Genomic DNA, 18,466 nt, shown 5'->3' with positions numbered 1-18,466 from the left:
GCCCGCCTTATAAGGCAGCCTCGGGGAAACTTGGCCGGCCTCAGCCATGGGCCAGAGGCGGGTGGTTCCCGGGCGGAGGCAGAGCCAGGCGCTCCCCGCACAGGCATGGTTGTGGTCCTGCCCCACCCGGAGCCACCCATGCAGGGGCCGGGGAAAGCAGGGATGTGGGACAGGGGACAAGCCGCACTCACCCAGAGCCTGAAGAGAGAAGCAGGGATGACCAAAGGGTGACAGGGAGGGTCAGGGGTCAGGGGCCAGCAGCCTCAGAAACAAAGAACCCAATGCACCAGAGCAGAGCAGGTCACAACCTGTGGGTTCTGGCTTGACCAGGAAAGCATCTGCTTGGTCCCCACAAGGTCCCATGGGGCCCTCGGGGTCCCTGTGTCTGCCCCCAGGGGCCACAAAAAACCATCTCACTCCTCCAACATCGTTTCACTGAGCACCTATTGCATCCATGTCACTCAGTTAAAAAATAAATTAAAAAAAGAAACTTGAAAAAAACTAGCACCAGCCTCACCCTCAACCTAGAACCCAGTAGGGCGCACGGAGGGAATTCTGAAAAATATAGGATGAACGCTGAACATGGATAGCGCTGGGTTACAGGTGAACTTTAGGTTCTAACTTCTACGTTTTCTGAATTCGAAAGCAACGGTACGCTGAGGAACTGTTTTTACGTGAGGAGTCTAGCAGAAAAAAGTTTCATGCAACACAGGTAATTAATATTCCAAGCCAAACACGAGATATCATACATCAAAAAAAAAAAAGCAAAAAGGCACAGAAGTCAAAGGAAGTAAGGCCATTTCCGGCTAGCGGGAGGGCTTCATGGAAGAGTGCTGTTTGGGCTTTGAAGAATGCATAGGAGTTCAAAAAAGAGGAAGAAGGTCAGGGGCCAGGAGTCAGGAGGTCAAGGCGGGGGGGGGGGGGAAGGGTGGATGGGAAGCAAGGTTGAGGGACAGCCGGTCTGTGTCTGCATGGACTGGGCAGGCGGTGACCTGAGGAGCGGACGGAGCCCTGGAGCAGGGGATCTCACTGCCAGAAGCTGCTACAGCAGATTCCAGGACTGCAGCCTCACAGGGAAGGCCCTGGCCCGCACTGGGCTTGCTTTAGGGACTTTAAGACTGGACATCCATGGCCAAGCCGGTCAGGGCCACTCTCCCACCCACAGGGGGCCCTGCTTCCTCCTCCTCCTCCTCCTCCTCTCCCACCCAAGGCCCAAGGCCCATCTGTGCCCCCACCTCCTCCAGCCCCCGCCCCCGAGCATCCCTCCTAACTGCATCTGTCCAGCCCAAAGGCCCTCAGCCTGTGAGCACTGGTCCCGGAGAGCCCCTCCCCAGCCAGCCGATGAGACACGGGGGGTCGGGGCACAGGTGTGTACTCATGTGATGGGTACACAGCCCCCCACCCCTCAGAGTATGCTCCACGGCAGGAGGCCACTGGGCGCAGGAGCTGGGCCCATCTGCCCTCTGAGGGGCCCCGGGGTCTGGGCGGCTGACCGCGGAGCTCTCGTGCCGGGCTTGGAGATTTAAACTCTTTTCTACGGCGAGAGTCTGCAGTTCCCTCTGAGTTCCAGGCTCCCGGGCACCTCGGGGCTGCCGCCTGGGCTCCCCTTCCCCACCTGCTTAAATTCTACTTCCTCCAAGGCTGGCTCAAGACCCCCCACGGCCCCCTCGGCTGCTCCTGAGCAAAGCCAGCCTGACTGGGCCCAGCGGCCCCGGCTCCCAGCACAGCTTAGAGGCTAAGCGGGGCTAAGCGGGGCCTGAGCCGCGTCTACATGCTGGAGGAAGACATCCCCGAGGCCGTGCCCTGCCTGCCCCGATGACCCAGGGCGGGTCCACCCCGAGCAGACACCCTCCTGCCCATCGCCCAGAGCCAGGACCCCGTCCTCACGCATCCTGCACCAGCTGCCATCACGATCTGGACGTGGACGGGCCCTGGATGACCGCATCCCCAACCACGTCCCGCTTGACTCAGCCGGGCATGAACACCTCCCCCACGGGAGGGACACCTCACCCACGAGCGGGACATCTCACCCACAGGCAGGACATCTCACCCACGGGCAGGACATACCAACAGAAGCCCACTCCCCGTGCACGGGGCCCGCCGTCCTCCCAACACGGCGGTGTCTGAGTGGGTGGGCGTGGCTCTGCAGGGTCCAGTTTAGGGAGATGGGGGAGTGGGCTGAGGCCCAGCATGGCCACAAACGGGCGTCTGGGCCTCCACCCCCATCTGCCACCTGCTCAGTCAAACCAAGGGAGCTGCTCCCACTGAAGCAAGAGGAGCACCCCGTATGGAGCCCAAGGACCCCTTCCCAGCGGCCCCGAGAACCCGGGCACACAGAGAGGAGGCGTTCTCGTTTCCCTTGCCTCTGGCCACGACCTTCCCTCCCCGAGGAGGAGCTAGAGGAAGACCCCCCAGGACAGAACCTTAGGAGGGCCAAGAGGCCCCCCACCTGAGGCTCCTGCCCCCGCCGGGTACTTATGGGGCAGCCCGCAATCCCTCTTGAGCAGAAGCCTGCCTGCCCCCTCCCCAGCCCCAGGGCCTGGTGACCAGAGGCACGTGGGAGCCCGTCCTTGGACCCCAAACCCATTGTACCCCTGTGTCCCACATGAGCCTGCTGCCTCTTCATTTCCCAGACTTGCAGACCCCGCTGTTTGGGGCGGACAGCGCACGCTCTACACCACGGCACATTCTGACCCATAGAGGGGGGGGTCCCTCGAAACCCAAAGATTCTGTCCAAAGCCCGAGCAAGCCCGACACAAGCATCCTGGTCCATCCCCAATGCAGAGTCCCCCCACCACCAGCCTTGGGCCCCCTGCCCCGGTGTATTCTTGGCCGCCACGGAATCCTGCCCCCACCCACCTGCTACAGCCCCCCCCCCACGTTGGGACTCCAGGGCAAAGCCAGCTCCCCATCCCCAAGCACCGTAGCTCGGCCGACCCACTCCTGCTACTCACCCTCCTGGCTCTTGGGTGGGGCCTCGGCCACGGTGGGCTGGGGCTTGGGCTCCAGCCTGCTCTGCAGCTGAGACATCGGGGTGTGTTCTGAATTCTCCAGGGTCTGGGGTGGGATGGGGGAGGCGGGCACCTCGGCCGGCTTGGGCACCTGGATCTCGACCCTCTTGGGGGCTACGTCCGCAGTGGGGGCTGCGGGCACCTCGGGGATCTTGGAGGCGGGCGTCTCCATCCTCCGGTGGGCCGACTCCTGGGGCTTGACTATGGTGATCTCCGTCCTCCGGGGGGCGGGCTCCGGCGTCTTGTGGCCCAGCGCCTCGGCCCGCTTGAGGCCGAAGCGGGACGGCCCGGCGGCGCTGGCGTTCTCCACCTGCTTGGACGAGATGTCGATGGAGATCTCCGTGCGCCGGGACACGGGCTCGGCCTTGGGGCCCGAGAGCTCGACCCTCCGCAGGGCAGCCTTGGGGGATCGCTGGCTGAGGGAGTCTACATGGCGGGCTGCGGGCTCAGAGTTCTTCGCGCCCAGGTCCTGGAACTTCTGGGTGGAGCTGGCCACAGTGGCCCGGAGCAGCGGGGTCTGGATCCTCCGGGGCGGGGTGGAGTTGGGCGTCTCAGCCTCCTCGACCTCAAAAGATCTTTTCAAGGCTGGAAAACAGAGAGAGGGGGACGTGAGGAGCGGATGGTCCGGGAACTCGCTTATGCCAAGGGAGCTGGCAGGGGTGCTGCGGCGGGGGGCCCAAAGGACTCGGGCTCCCTCCACCTCGGGGGAACAAAGGGGACAGCCCCACCGTCCCAGGGGCCGCAGGCACCAGCAATCTCGTGCACTGGGACACAAAGCGAAAAGGCTGGAGCTTGGAGGACACAGCAGCCTCTCTGTCCTCCAGGGCCACGGCGTGGACGTGCCAGCCACGTTTTCTATAAAGATGCCCTGGCTCAAGGGGAGCTTTGGCTTCTTTCCCGTCGTGGCCTTCCTTCGTCCCTCCTCACCTCTACCCCACGCAGACACGGCCAGACACAAGCCACACCACCAGCAGCAGCAACGGGGGCAGGAGGGGGGCGTTCCCAGTAACAACCGTCACCTGCCGGAATCACGACGGCAATGACGTCACCCTAACAACACAGCACGAACGGCCGGCGGCACAACATCAAAGACAGGCACCGGGTTCACTGCATCCGTTTACTCTTCCCATGACCCTACCCTGTGAATACTGTGGTTAACCCCTGGTACGGATGGGGAAACTGAGGCCCTGGTGCTTAAGCCATGTGCCCGATGGCGTGGAGACAGAGTGGCCAGAAGATGCCAACTGTCCAGCTGCAGGGCCCAGCGTTCTGACCACGTGGCTGCCCTGTTGCAGGTGGGATGACAGAGCCCTGGCGCGTCCACACCCTCCAACCCTCTCGGGTCCTCGCCCCCGGCTGCCTCCGTGCTCTGCAACCTGCCCCAGCCCGACCTGGGCCCCCGAGGGACGCCGGGCATCTGACTCCCACCCCAGCCGCCCACTACCTCTGCCGGGACCTGCTCCCTCCAAGGCCAGGGGACAGTGCCTGGGAAGCTGCCGGCCATCCCCACGGTCCCTGCAGCCGGGCTCCCAACAAGAACCAGCTGCTCCCGTTATAAGGACCACAGCATGCAGGGCCCTCATGGCAGGAACACTCACCAGCTCCTTCCCGGCCGGGCCCACAGGGTCTCTCCCACCCAGCGCCCCACCTCGCCTGCCCAGCCCCCACCACCGCCACCCATGAGCCCAGGATTTCCTGGGACCTCGCCAGGTCATCCCCAACCCCAGCAACAGCAACGTGGGCCTGTTCTCAGCGCCGCTCCCCCCAACCCCGAGTCTTCCATCCTCCAAATTCCAGCACGGCCTTGTCTGATCCCCGTGGACGGGGCTTCCTCCAGAAGACCAGGGCCTGCTGGGCGGCTGGGTGGCTGGGTGGGGGTGGCCAGGGGAGCCTGTGCTCCTACGTCCTGGGAGACAGGAAGCAGAGGAGGCCCCGTCCCCAACATCTGGCTGCGGGAACGACCAGTTCCCCAAACGTGGCACCCAGGCGGGACCTCTCTCAGCCCCAGGCACATGGCCTGCTCGGTGCACAGACGGCACGACATCCTGAGTTGCAAAGCTCAGCCCTGCCAGAGGCCCCGCGGGACAGAAACGTCCCCGGTCAGAGGGAACCGGCCTGCCTCAGGGGCCCACCTGCTGCCCCGCAGACCTGTGAGCCCATTGTGGCCAGAGCGACGCACTTGTCGGGAGAGCCTGGGAATCTGCGTTCTCTATGTGCTAACTCCTGATCCGTATGTGCTGGCACAGAGGAAACCACCCCTCTCGGGATCCCTGGGTGGCGCAGCGGTTTGGCGCCTGCCTTTGGCCCAGGGCGCGATCCTGGAGACCCGGGATCGAGTCCCACGTCGGGCTCCCGGTGCATGGAGCCTGCTTCTCCCTCTGCCTCTCTCTCTCTCTCTGTGACTATCATAAATAAATTTAAAAAAAAATTAAAAAAAAAAGAAAAAAGAAACCACCCCTCTCAGAACAGGTGTGGTCAAACCAAATCACATCCACGGGTTGCAGGCGGCCCGTGGGCCCGGCCTGTGACCTCTGCTTGATATCGCGGCCAAGGGCAGTGGGGTTCCAAGCCGAGCAGCAGGGATGTGCCAAAGCGGGGATGCCGGCACCCCTCCCAGGGCCCTCTCCCCTCAGGTGACCACAGAGTACAGACCGCTCGTTCCAGGGCAGCCTGAGGTGACAAAGGACAGGGCAGGGGCGTATCCAGAAACCGTGACCTCATGTGGGTCCCGGGGGGGCCTCTGGTCTACCCCCAGCCCCCAGAGCACCGTCCAAACCGCCCCCCGCACGGTGGCTCCGTCTGTCTGGGAGCTCTCTAGAGGAGGGGTTCGCACCCCACCCACCTCCAGGTGAACTCGTGCAGCCGCATCAGAGAACAGACATCAGGTGGGTGGGACGTTTCCTGGGTTTGGCCCAGAATGAGATGACCTCCTCCCTGGGGGCCCAGGGAGGTCTGTGACCCCCTCTGGAGGGTCCCCTCTCTGGGAAGCCCACTTGGAGGGGTCTCAACCACTGACTTACAAGTGAAGACTCTGCACTGAAGCAAAGACCCCGCTGACTCGGGCACAGAAGGTCCTGGGGGGCGATGCATTCGAACCCGGCCCACACGCAGATCACTGCCCAGCCGGGTGGGCCACTGCCCCCTCAGGTCACTGCCATGGCCATCTCTGCAGACGCACACGCCCGGCCCCACCCGCCATCCTCTTCTCTCGCTTTGTGCTTCTTCGTGCCACACGTCACTCCCTGGCCCCCCATTACCCGTGTGCTCATCGTCTGGCTACATGATCGACCTAGGTGTTCACCCCCAGACATCCGCCCATCCCATCCCATTCCTAGTCCTAGGCTCGGAGAGAACCAGAGCCATTCCCACCCCCAGGGCGGTGACTGGCAGCAGAATGTACAAGTTGTTAGGGTTACTCTTGACAATCTACGCCAACCCCCCCAAAGCAGCAGACCCCCGCGCCGCCACCTCCTCTGATTTCAAGTACACCCCAGAGCCAGGCTCGCTGTCGCCTCCTGCCCTGGCTCCACGCAGTTCACATCTGTCCCTCCCGTGTCATCCAGGCCATGTCGTGGCTACAGGGCGGGGACGGGGTGTATTTGGGGTCCCTGGAAACATCCTCTCCTTCTTAACTCCACGAGTCACCTCTCTGTCCCTTCATGGGCCTCAGGGGCTGCTTCTACAGGACCGGAAGGGGGAACCAGGTCACAGGTGTGTAGCTGTGGGCACAGGGCCCAGGGAAGCCCCAGACAAGCTCCACTTCTAAGGTTCTATAGTGAGTTGAGCCGTGTACCCCAAAAAGGTATGTCCTGGGTCCCAACTCTCAGAACCTATGAGGGGAACCTTACCTGGGAAGATAAGGTAAGGATTCGAGATGCCATCATCCTGAATCTAGGATGGGCTCTAACTCCTCTAGATGTCCTTACACAAGAGAGAAGGGGGGATTTGAGGCCCAGACACAGAGACGCCCTGTGAGACCAGCAGAGACCGGGGAGGTGCAGCCCCAAACCACCAGAAGCCGGGAGGAGCAGAAAGGAAAGAGCCTGACCCTGCCGACACCTTGACCTTGGACTTCAGGCCTCCAGAACTGTGAGACTACATTTCTGTGGTTTGAGCCTCATGGTCTGTGGTCATGTCTTAGGGTGGCCCCATGACGTTACCATGGGACGGCTGGGTGAGACCCCTGGGCTCCAGGATGGTCCGGGCTCACCCGAGGGCGCTGCCACCCTGCCCAGCACCCCAGCCCCTCTCCGGGGGCCCAGGAGAAAAAGCCAGCTCCCTTTCCCTCTCCTGGGATCATGCAAGACCCCAGACAGTAGGAGACGTCGTGGGGAGTGACGCTGCTCTGGATCTACACGCGGGCTATTTGGTGATGAAACAAGATCACTGTGTAAGGCAGGCCCTGCAAGGGACGCCCCGTACGAAGCTGCCTCCCCACGGAGGGTGTCGTGACACGAGCAGCACCCAGCTGGGAAAAATTAGCAGATTGTCATGAAGCCTCCCCCATCGGAGTCCTAAAAACAGCCCGGGCCCTAGGTGCACACGTCCAGCCACTGTCCTTGGGAACACCCTCCACCAGCTCCGAGGGGGCCTGGGGGTGGCCTACCACGGCGGCAGGGGCCTCTCTCCTTCCCCACCTCCCCTTCCCTGCAAGGGTGTAGAGACAGCCGAAGGGTGTCCACGAGCAGCCACAGGGGCCAGCAAGAGTGCTCAGGAGCTGGCCATTTGGCATTTCTGAGACCCTGTGTGACCGTAGGGCAGAAAAGTGGCCTTCACTGGACCAGTGGGGAGCAGTGGGCCGTGCACTGCGCCGCCTCCCCTTTGTCCACCGGATGTCACTGCCGTCAGGGGCCACGACAGACGTCCCCAGCTGGATGTGACAAGCCAGACTGCCTCTGAGCAGTGGACGGGTATGGGGCCAGCGACTGGGGCAGGGGGAAATACTGCCACCTCCATAGGGCAGGAGGTGCCCCGCTCGGCGTATACCGTGTCCGAAACACGATCGCCCCCCCCTTCTCCTTTGCATTCACGCCCCTGCAAAGCCAGGCTCAACCCTCACCTGCTCCCCAAGGCCCTCCTCGCCCCCCACCCCCTACCCCAGCCCAGCGGGCGCCAGGAGCCCAAAAACGGTTGCGTGCACCCTGGCCTGCCGCTGGGAATGTACCCCAAGGAAATAAATAGAAGCGCAGAGGATTTACCGACGGGGACATCTGCATCCGCGTTCAAAGAGCAAATGCTGGAAACAACTGGGGTTCACATCGATTTCCTAAACCCACATGCCCAAGTCCTGAGCAGTCATCAAAACCACGGTTCTGAAGATGAGAAATGTTGAGAATATGATGTAAAAATAGCAAGATGCAAGCTGTGTGCAAGGGCGTGACCGCATCTCACACGCACATGTGCGGCGCACACGCGTGCTCGGGGGGGGCGGGGGGGGCTCTGGGTGTTCGGGTGGGTGCTTCGCTCCCTGGGACGCTCCTGCCTTTTGCCAATGTCCTGCACCCAGCGCGGCTGGCTGACGACTTCCAGGGCATAAACCCGTCAGCAGGGTTTTCAGAAAGAGCCGTGGCTGCGGCGGCGGGGGAGGCCGGGCCCAGGCCTCCAGATGCGCGTCCGGGCCCGCGGGGGGCGAGGCAGCCGCGGCGGGGTCTGGGCCTGGTTAGGGAGGAATGCGCGGCACACAAGGGGCCATTGTGAAGGGCCTGCCCCGACCACAGGCTGCGGCCCACCTCTCCCAGCTTCCGGCGCGCGGCGCTGGCCCCAGCTGGGAGGGGGCACCCGGGCGGCCACTGGGCGGCCACTAAGCCCCACTCCGGGGGGGATAAATGTCACGCAAAGAACGTTAGAGCCCAATGTCAAAGCGAACCCCTGCACAACTCGCGTGGGAGGGGCCGCCCAGGACGCTGCCGACCGTGGGGACCGATCTGGGCTCGGGCCCCAGGAGCGCTGGCCCCGGCCTAACGGGGAGTCCCGTCCAGGTTCCATTCCTGAACAGCGAGGCCAGCCAGCAGCGGGGCCCAGGGCACCGGGCAGAGGGTACTGCCCTGCTCCCCATCCCGAGCCTGCAGGGCCAGGCCCCAGGAAGACACCACCCCAAACGTAAGTGCTCGGCCGTGAGGATGCACAGAGCGAGCCTGGGAGCCCCCGGTTCTCCTCCCGAGCGGGCCCGGCCCTGGCACAGCCCCGGCTCCGGGTCAAGGGCTCCGGCAGGGCGGTGGAGGGGACAGCACGGTCTCGCCACAGCAGATGGGAGCTGGGGGCTGTGGCGGAGGCCTCCAGAAGCCCCCACTGAGTAGGGCAGGGAAGGCACAGCAGACGGGACAAGGCCCAGTCATTTAAGCAACAAATCCTCCCAAGGAAAAGAACCCGGGGTCACAAAACCAGGATTTGTCCCCCTAAAGGATGAGCCACCTAGGGAAAGAGGGGCAGGGCAGGGTCCAGGGCAAGTCTGGGCAGAGAGGGTGCAGGGTGAAGGGTCTGGGTGCCCAGGGGTGGAGTGGGGGGCAATGCTCACGCAGACCATGCTCCTCACATCCGCCCCCAGGTAGGAGCTCCAACAGGGGGTGACACGACCCCGTCATCACAGAGTCTCTGCTTCCTCGGCTGTCCTACTATGGCACTGCCAGGATGACACGGTGGTTGGTGTCCACGTACCAATTAGGTGGTTCACCAGCACACCTGTGGGTGGGTGTGCAAATAGGGGTGTGTGTGCTCACCCCACAGGAGGCCAAGGTTGCACGGGCCTTACCAATGTCCCTGACACCCGCAGCCAGCATCTGCCCCTCAGCCGGAGGGCCTGTCCTGGTGGCCACCTGGTGCCACTCAGCCCTGAAGGCAGGAGGCGGTTAAAGTGCTCCCCAGGCCAGCAGGCTTTAGGCAGTAAATGGAATAACTCTGGGGTGCAGGGTCCCCCAGGACCTCCAGTCAGGCTGAGCCCCAGCATAACACGGTGGGTGCTGCACCCTCCAGGCCATGCCCTGCCCTCCTCTGCGGGGGGGGGGGGTGTCCCTGGGATCACGTCCGCTTGGATCCCAGTCTCAGGAGCAGCCTCTAGGGGCTCGCTCAGTGGTGGGGAGACGGCTGAGGGGGCAGGCGGGGAAGGGGGCTGCTTAGGAAGTAAAAGAGCCCAAAAGGAAAAGCTTACAAACAGGCGCTGGCTGAGCGGCGCCAGCCCTGGGAAGCCAACAGGCCCTGGATTTCATACAGAGAAGCACGCGTGGTCAACAGCCAGGACGCAACACGCGAGAGGCAAAGTCCAAACAAAGGAAGAGCGATGGAGAGCTCGGCACCTGCAGGCCCAAACCCTCCGCCCGGCCCCTCTCCCCCTCCCTCTGCCTCCCCAGGCGAGGCCTGGCCGGGCTGCGGGGCCACGCGAAGCCTGAGAGCCACGTCCAATGCCAGCCCCGCGCTGCCCGGCTCTGGTTCGCATCTGGGGGCCAGTGGGCGGCGAAGGGCTAGTGGCTGCCCCAGGCTCACGGGCACGCGTGGCCAGCTGAAGGCGGCCTGGGGAGCACAGGGATCACGCGCTCGGCCCCTCTCCCTGGCCCCGGGGCCACCAGCAGGCCTGCGTTTCCACACCAGGCACGGTTTTCCCAAGGATCCGGCCTGGGGCCCCTGGACAAGGAGGAAGCGGCTGACCCCCAGGAACCCTGGGGCGGGGTGCGGGGGTGTACAGGGAGGGACAGCCAACAGTATCACTGAGAGCTGGGGACTCACCCCTGCACCCAGGGGAGGCCAAGCAGCTCCAGGCAAAGACTGCGAGGTACCCCCGTGTTCTCTTGGCCGCCTGGATTTATTTGATGTCTGTCTTTTGCTTTGGGTGTTAGGAGGCACTGTCCTCTCTCCCCCCGGTGCCCTAGGCCTGGGGGACACGGGCACTCGGGGGTCCTTCCTGTTCCGCGCAGCCTCCGCCCATGAGGCCTGGTCCCTGCTCTGCAATGGCAACGTGAGAAAGAGCAGGCTGGGTTTCCCCGATGGGGCCAAGAGCAACAGACGAGCCCCCTCTCTCCCTTCCCAGGGTTCCCCATCGCTGCTCACTGCAGGGCCCCCCACACACAGCCTAGGTGGCCCCACAGCCTTTCCCAAGCCATGACCTTTTCAGTCACAAGAATACAAAAGCCAGAAGGGGAGTGTCAGTGACCCCCCAACACACACACAGACCCCCTCGGCTCCAAGCAGGGAGCCCAGTGGCAGCTAGGCCCCCAGACTCCAGCCCCCAAACCCCAGACCTTCTCTTAATCCCCAAATTCACTGCGTTAAGTTCTCCGTGGAAAAAGCTCTCGGCAATGTGGCAAGCAAGCCAGCACGCAGGTGGAACCAGCCCTCCCCAGCCCCGCTACACAGCCCTATCCACCCAGGAAGGGACCAGGGTCCTATCGGATTCCTTTACAACGGCTTCCAGCTTCCGCTGTGCCGTCTACAGAAGACGCTGGTCGAACGGTGGCCCCCAAAATGCTATGTCTGGGTCCTCTAATTCTCCAAACCGCTGAAAGCGACCTTCCTTGAGAAAAGGGTCTTTGCAGCAGTACTGTAGGATCTCGAGCTGAGATCATCCCGTATAAGGGTGGGCCCCACATCCAGCGGCAGGCGTCCTTGGAAGGCAACAGAAAAGGAGAAGACACACAGAGCTGGAGGCCCTGTGACGGTGGCGGGGACCGGAGGGACGGGTCGACAAGCCAGGGGTGGTCCCCGAGGCTGGAACAGATAGAAGCCTGCAACAGACCCTCCGTGCGAGCACCCAGCGGGAACCGACGCCTGCCCACGGCCTGGCCTGGGACTGTGGCCTCCAGAAGGGGACACACTAAACGTCTGCTGTGCTAAGCCGTCCAACAGCCCCAGGAAATGAAGAGCCCAAGAGAACAGGAGAGGAAGGCAGGAGAGGGGAGGTCTTGCAACCACCGCGGCCACCTTCTGTGGATGCTGAAGCCACTTCCCGCCATGACTCACCAGCTCTGAGAAGGGGAACACGGGTACCCCGGGATCGGTCTGGCCTGGTGGGACGGAGCCTCTGCCCCATGGCTCCCAGGGGGCAGCCCCCTCCTGCCACTTGCTGTCTCTCTCCCCGGCCTCACAGCTCCCCCTCGTCCACCTGGACCAGGGCCCACGCCTCCCGCCCACCTAGGATGTCCCAGCTCATGCCTGTCATCTAAATATCGCTGGACAGGGCACCTGCTTGCTCCCAACACCGTCCCACTTGGGGCAGAAAGATCTCCGGCCGGCCTACCTTCAGAGGGCTCATCACTGGGGTTTAATTACTGGGGTTTATCTCTCCCAGACTAAAGATGAACCTTGGGGTGAAAGCCGTCCAGCCCGGGAGACCCCAGCAGGCGGACACTGGCGGAGGGCCCCCTGCTGTAAGAAGTCCCCCTACACAGAGCAGAACCACGACACATGGGCACGGGCCTCTTCTCCTGGCTGTTGCCATCTGCCTGGTCCCCCTGGGTCTGGAGACACCAGGGTCATTCCAGGAGGGCTTAAAAGTCCCCTAAGACGCTGGACCACCCTTTTTTTCCTTGACTAAATTAAAGCTATGGGAGCATGTGCACACGTAGAACAACGTGATGCAGAGGGAAGGGTGTCGTCCTCCCCACCCGGAGAGAGCAGAGTGGGGGCACCTGGCCTTATGGTGGCGGTGGCTGCAGCCAGCAGAGATGGGGATGAGATAGGGCAAGAATGTCCTGCCCCAGGCTGGGGACGCCAGGCTGCCTGTGGAGCTCTCCCTGGACAGTGGGGAGGAGGAGGGGAGGGACAGGAGAAGGGCCAAGGCTCGGCCCAGCCTGGAGGGAGAGGAGGGGACACATGACCTCTTGGCCTCCTCGGGTCAAAGGTTCTCAGATAAATGGCAGCCAGGGAGGGCAGAGGGGAGCCCCCGGGAGGGGACTGACATCAAAACCTGAAACCACAGGCCATAGCTTCAAGGGCCTCCGAGGTCACAGAGCCCAGAGCCCTTTGGCCTGTAACCCCCTCCCGGGCACCCCAGACACCCTGAGGGGGTCTCCAGGAGGCCCTGTCTCAGAAGAAGGAGAGCTGAGCTGCTGGTTCCAGGTCGGAGCACCACCACCCTGCCCCACGAGAGGGTCCCCAACCACCTCCTCAGCCTTCTCCTCCCGCACCCTTTTACCTGCACCCTCCAGCCACCCACCGCTCCCCCAAACCTTCCCCAAATCCACAGGCCCATAAGTGCTGCTCTTCGGGATGCTGCCCCAGCCCTGTCCCTGACCTCGGAGCAAGTAGATAGGTGGTGAAGACCATTCCGCACCAGGCCCTCCTGCTCAGCCTCTGCACCAGGCCCTCCTGCACCGCCTCCTCTGGCCCTCCTGCATCAGGCCCTCCTGCACACCAGTCTCCTGCACACGGCCCTCCTGCACACAGCCCTCCTGCACACGGCCCTCCTGCACACGGCCCTCCTGCACACTGGCCCTCCTGGACATCGGCCTCCTACACACTGACCCTCCTGCACACCGGCCCTCCTGCACCAGGTCCTCCTGCACCAGGCCCTCCTGCACACTGGCTTTCCTGCACCAGGCCCTCCTGCATACCAGTCCCTCCTGCACCAAGCCCTGCCAGGCCATGGTCAGGGGAGGGGGACAGCTGCCTCGGGGGGCTACTCCTCCGTTCTCTGCTCCTAGCCCAGCAACCTCAAAGCCGGGCACTGGCTGTTCCTGATCCGCCAGAGGAACCCCCCCCCCTCCTTCCTCACCTCACTGACCACTGGGAGAGATGATAAAAGCACTTAAAAAAAAAATGAAGGAAAAAAAAAGGCCTAATACCGGGGGGGGGGGGGGGGGCACTGGGCCCAGGTGGTGCCCTCCATTAATCACGCCGCCTGCCGAGGACGCCAGAGGGACAGATGGCTCTGCCTGTGTCGTGGCCTAGGGGCGGGCAGCAAGCAGGCGCTGCCCAGGCCAACGGGAGCTGTGGCCTAATTACAGGGGATGGTGACCCCAGGGAGCAGGGGTCAGGCACCGGTCAGAGCGGCACCCAGGCCTCCCGAGGAGTGGTGGGGGTGGGGAGTCTCGGTGACCACAAAGCCCTGCATGCACTTGCGGGCTCAGGCTCTACCAACCCAGGGGGGGGGAGTGGACTTGGGCTTTATCCTCAAGGATACGAGGGGTGTGGCAGGGGAGAGGGGCCCAGAAAACTAAGAGGAGGAGGTGAGTTTGTTGTGTGGAAGAGACAAGAGATGGACACCGGGAGGATTCTGGAAGGGGCTCCCAGGGAGCAGCAGCACCTGCACGGGAGGCCGCCTGGCTGTTCCACAGAGCCCGGGGCGAGGCTAAGTGAGGCGGCCTCCAGGGCCCTGCTCGGGGCCTTCCTGGGCTCCCACCAGGGACCAACCATCTAGAACTTGAGGAGACCCCTGGAAACGTCCAGCAGGTGGGCCGAGGGCAGCAGCTCAGAGGATTGCAGACGGGACACAACCACACTCCTGGTGCCCAGACACGGGGGCCGAGGCCCGGGCAGGCCAACCTCCCTCCAAGCCTGGTCTCCCATCCCAAGCCTGGGACACTCTGCTGCCCTCGGATAGGCCGCTGGAGCCGGCTAGAGAGTGGACCCCAAAAGATGTGTCGGTGTCCTAGCCCCGAGACCCGTGGATAGGACCTGATTTGGAAATAAGGTCCTTGCAGACGTGATTAAAAATCTCAAGATCTGATCATCCTGGATTTAGGGTGGGTCCTCACCTTAATACTGAGTGACCTCCAAGAGACAGGAAAGACACGGGCACGCAGAGGAGGGGGCCGTGAGGCTGAGGCAGGTGATGCGTCCACAAGCCAGGAATGCCAAGGACCTGGGGCAGCCCCGGAGCCAGGACAGGGGTCTGGGACACAGTGTCCCTGGGGCCTCCAGAAGGAACCAGCACGGCCGACACCCGGATTTGGGACTTTGGGCTTCCTGACCCGGGCTTTCCGCCCCCCACCGGCCTGCACATGGGCCTGTGGAACTTTGCTGGGCAAACTCACATCCTCAGGCTGCCTCCCGGCCTACTCAGCCTCCTCTCTCACCAAAAGCCCCTGCCCCACCCCTGCCCCAAGGCCCCGCGGGCTGACCGCAGCTCACACTTGTCCTGTCCATGCCTCACCTTCCAGGCAGTGGTGAACTTACTCTTTTCACCTTCTGTGTTCACCCACCATGCAGGGCCCAGGCTGCCCGCTGCCACTCCTGATTCCCGCCTCTGCAGGAGCCACCACCCCGCAGGGTCCGCCCACCCCGCCTGGGCACCCCCACCAGGGGCAGGAGACAACGCTGCCTGCGGGAATCAGACATTTCTCAACCAAACATGGAGAATTAGGGGCACCTGGGGGGCTCAGTGGTTGAGCATCTGCCTTTGGCTCAGGGCGTGATCCCCGGGTGGGGTCCTGGGATCGAGTCCCGCATCGGGCTCCCCGCAGGGAGCCTGCTTCTCCTTCTGCCTATGTCTGCTTTTCATGAATAAATAAATAAAATCTTAAAAAACAAAAATAGAAATGGAGAATTTTAGCTCAGTTGTCAATATAACTGCTCAGTACGGGAGGATCAGGGCAGCTCGGCTGCGTCCAGAGCTGGGGAGGCTTCCTGGGCCACAGAGATGACCCCTCTGGTCAGGCCAGAAAGAAGGGCAGCGCCCTAAAGCCCTGTCCAGCCCTGGCACCCGACGACCCCAGAGCCGCGGTGCAGTCTGCCGGCAGCTCTGGCGACGTTTGCTGCTCCCGAACCAACCAGCAATTCCTAACACTCAGCAGAGCCGGAAGGGCCCGGCCAGGGACGACCCAGGGACGGCCACCCCACCTGGTGAGGTCGAGGACCACAGCTCTGTCCACACTCCTCTGTGGCCCAAAACACAGCTGGCGGCAGCGCCTGGGAGGGGGACTCCTGGAGCGCTCGCCTTTGGGCCAAGCTGCCTTCTTCACTCAACCCAGCGGCCCAACCTGGAGCTGGAGAGGCCCGCGGGGACCCATCTCTCTAACTGGGGTGCGCGGCGGGGTGGAATGAGTGATTTCTCTCTCTGACAATCAACTTCCGAAGATAACATCTATTGCTCTTTTATCCTGGCTGCAAAAGCGACTTACAGACAACGCAGAGAATCCGGCTAGACCCAAAGAAAATAGGAAAAAACAACAAGAACAACAACAAAAAAAAAACCCTCTAAGCCCATGCCCCACTATCAAGATCACCATCCCGATCTTTCTGACGTGCATGCGTGTGTTTCCTCAGCAGCCTCGTGCAGTGACGCGCTCTGAGCACCACACGGGTCCGATCTCTGCACATTCTGGCACCGGTTCTCTGAGTTCCTTTGCAGTTCTAAGCTGCTGGTTCCCGGTTGTTCTCAGCTCTGACCGCTGGTCAGAATCATTTCTGGAGTCTGCTAAAAAACAGATTGCTGGTCCCCGCCTCTTGGAGGTTCCAATTCAGGAGGGCTGGGTGGGCCCGGCACCCCAAGGTGCGCCAGAGGGGAACGTGGGGAGGCCCCTCCAAGCCTCCTCTCCACCGCCACCCCTTGCCGAGGATCCTACAAGAAGGAAATCCTAAGCACCGGCCATCACGGGGGCCGCCCTGGTCACAGACCTCGGAGACACCAGCTCAGCAGCCCCACTGCCCCCACCTGCCCCAAAAGTCACCCAAGGTCAGCAGCGGCCAGCCTCAGCTCCTGGATCCGTCATGACCCAAAGGACACACTGGGCCCTGCTGGGGGCAGATGCACATGTGATAAGGGGGCGTGTCAGTCACGAGGCCTCCAAACCTGCCCCAGGCCCACGCCGTGTTGACCTTTGAGACAGAGAAGGCCCAGGCAGCCCGGGGTCCGCACAACAAAACATGGCATAAGTCACCTGCTACAGGAAACACAGGACAGAGCTGAAGGCCAGCGCCCCGGGCCCCTGCCCGCCTCCTGCCTCCCCCGAAGGTGCCCACTCCTCCCCAGGACGGGGATCACAGTCCTCCCTGCAGACTGTCACCCTCCTGGGGACGGAAGCAAAGCTCGGTAGTGTCTGTCCTTGCTACCCTGAGCGCTTGTCGGGTCCCACTACCAAATTCACACGTTGAATCCCATCCTCAGTGTGACAGGATGCGGGGTGGGGCCTTTGCAGCTGCTGGGGACATGGGAGTAGAGCCCTCGGGACCAGACCAGAGTCCCCATAGAAGCACCCCTCTGCCCCGTGAAGACCCAGGGAGAAGACGGCCGTCTGGGAGCCAGGACCGGGCAGCAGCGTGATCGGGGACTGCGAGGGATGAATGCATCGGTTAAAGCCCGGCTCTCGGGTTTTCGTGACAGCGGCCACGCAGGGGGGCCTCCACCAGGGCCAAGGACACCACCTGGCCAGGCCTAAGGCCCAAAAAGTACCATTGCCTTGAATTTCTAATCGCCGATGTTGCTCAGTGCTTCCGACACGCCGGGCGCCGCTCTGCAGTCCGTTCAGTCCCTGCAGGCACCCCAAGACACAGCGACTTTCTTCCCTCCCCATTTCACGGATGGGAAGGCGAGGCGTCGAGAGGTCCAGCATCAGAGCCGGGTGCGGGTGCAGCCAGGTCCCGGCCAGCATGCTAACCCCAGCCCCACCTCCACCCCAGAGTCACACCCCAAAGTGGGGAGCTACCCCCCCCAACAGCACTGCGCTAAGCCCTGAGCCCGCGCCACCTGCCACCCTGCAAGGTGGGCGCCGTCATTCCCAGCTCACAGGGAGTGGCCACAGAGCTGGAGGGCAGCGAGGCTGGGACTGGGGGGGCAGCCCCCCTGGACCGCAGGCCCTGGACGCCCGCTGTCCCCACCCACCACTGCCGAGTAGCCTGAGATGACGAGAGCCCGTGTGGGGAGGCACCAGGAGGGCCAGAGGGCAGGACTCAGGAGGAGGGAGGGATGCGCGGGTACAGGGGGCTGGGTCTGCCTTCCATGTGGCCTCGGGCCAGGCCTGACCTGACGGCGGCCCGTCCACCTTGCTGGCCTCCGGGAGGACTGAAAGGCTGAGCATCTGACGTGGCCGCCCCAGCGCCTGGCGCATAGTAGGTGCTCAGGAAAGGAGATGGTGACGGACGCTAGCAAGAGCCAGCGCGGTCAGAGGAAGTGCCTGTGAGCAAAGGGGCAACAGCTGGAAAGGCCGGGACTTGGGTCAGAAACAAAGAATGCAGGAGGAGGGGGGGAAGAGGGCGGGAGGGAGGCAGGGAGGCCAGAGCCTGACAGCTGGCTCCAGGGCAGCTGTTTGCAGGAGCCTGGCTTCATCACTTAAATATTAGGAGAGATGTAAATATTCGAGTGCGCGTGCACAGGGCAGGGGGAAGATTTCGTCCCTCTCAGTGCCCCCATCCCCCCAGCTGCCCCAAGACCCGGCGGCCCCCAGGGCCCCAAGTTGGGGTGGGGAGAGCAACTCAGGAGGGAGAGGACGTTACCCCTCCTCCCTCCTCTCCCAGCCTGGGCCTACCAAGGTGTGAATGGATGACGGCCCCAAGGCCCCAGGCCTGCCAAGGCTTTCTTTTGTAGCTTAGTA

At 63.1% G+C, this 18,466-nt stretch overlaps 1 protein-coding gene across 4 annotated transcripts in view; it reads right to left on the bottom strand.

Annotated features, from left to right (window-relative positions):
• SEPTIN9 (septin 9) overlaps positions 1–18,466 on the bottom strand; it is a 147,242-nt gene that overhangs the window by 62,889 nt on the left and 65,887 nt on the right. For all 4 annotated transcript variants that reach the window (XM_055319852.1, XM_055319860.1, XM_055319881.1 and 1 more), the window contains one exon: positions 2,955–3,596. In XM_055319852.1, the coding sequence (XP_055175827.1) occupies positions 2,955–3,596 (642 nt within the window). The remainder of the gene's footprint in view (positions 1–2,954; positions 3,597–18,466) is intronic.

Source organism: Nyctereutes procyonoides, unplaced genomic scaffold, assembly GCF_905146905.1.
Source record: "Nyctereutes procyonoides isolate TBG_1078 unplaced genomic scaffold, NYPRO_anot_genome, whole genome shotgun sequence".
Taxonomy (NCBI): Eukaryota; Metazoa; Chordata; class Mammalia; order Carnivora; family Canidae; genus Nyctereutes; species Nyctereutes procyonoides.
The sequence above is the reverse complement of the archived record's forward strand: the minus strand, read 5'-3'. Positions and strand labels throughout refer to the sequence as shown.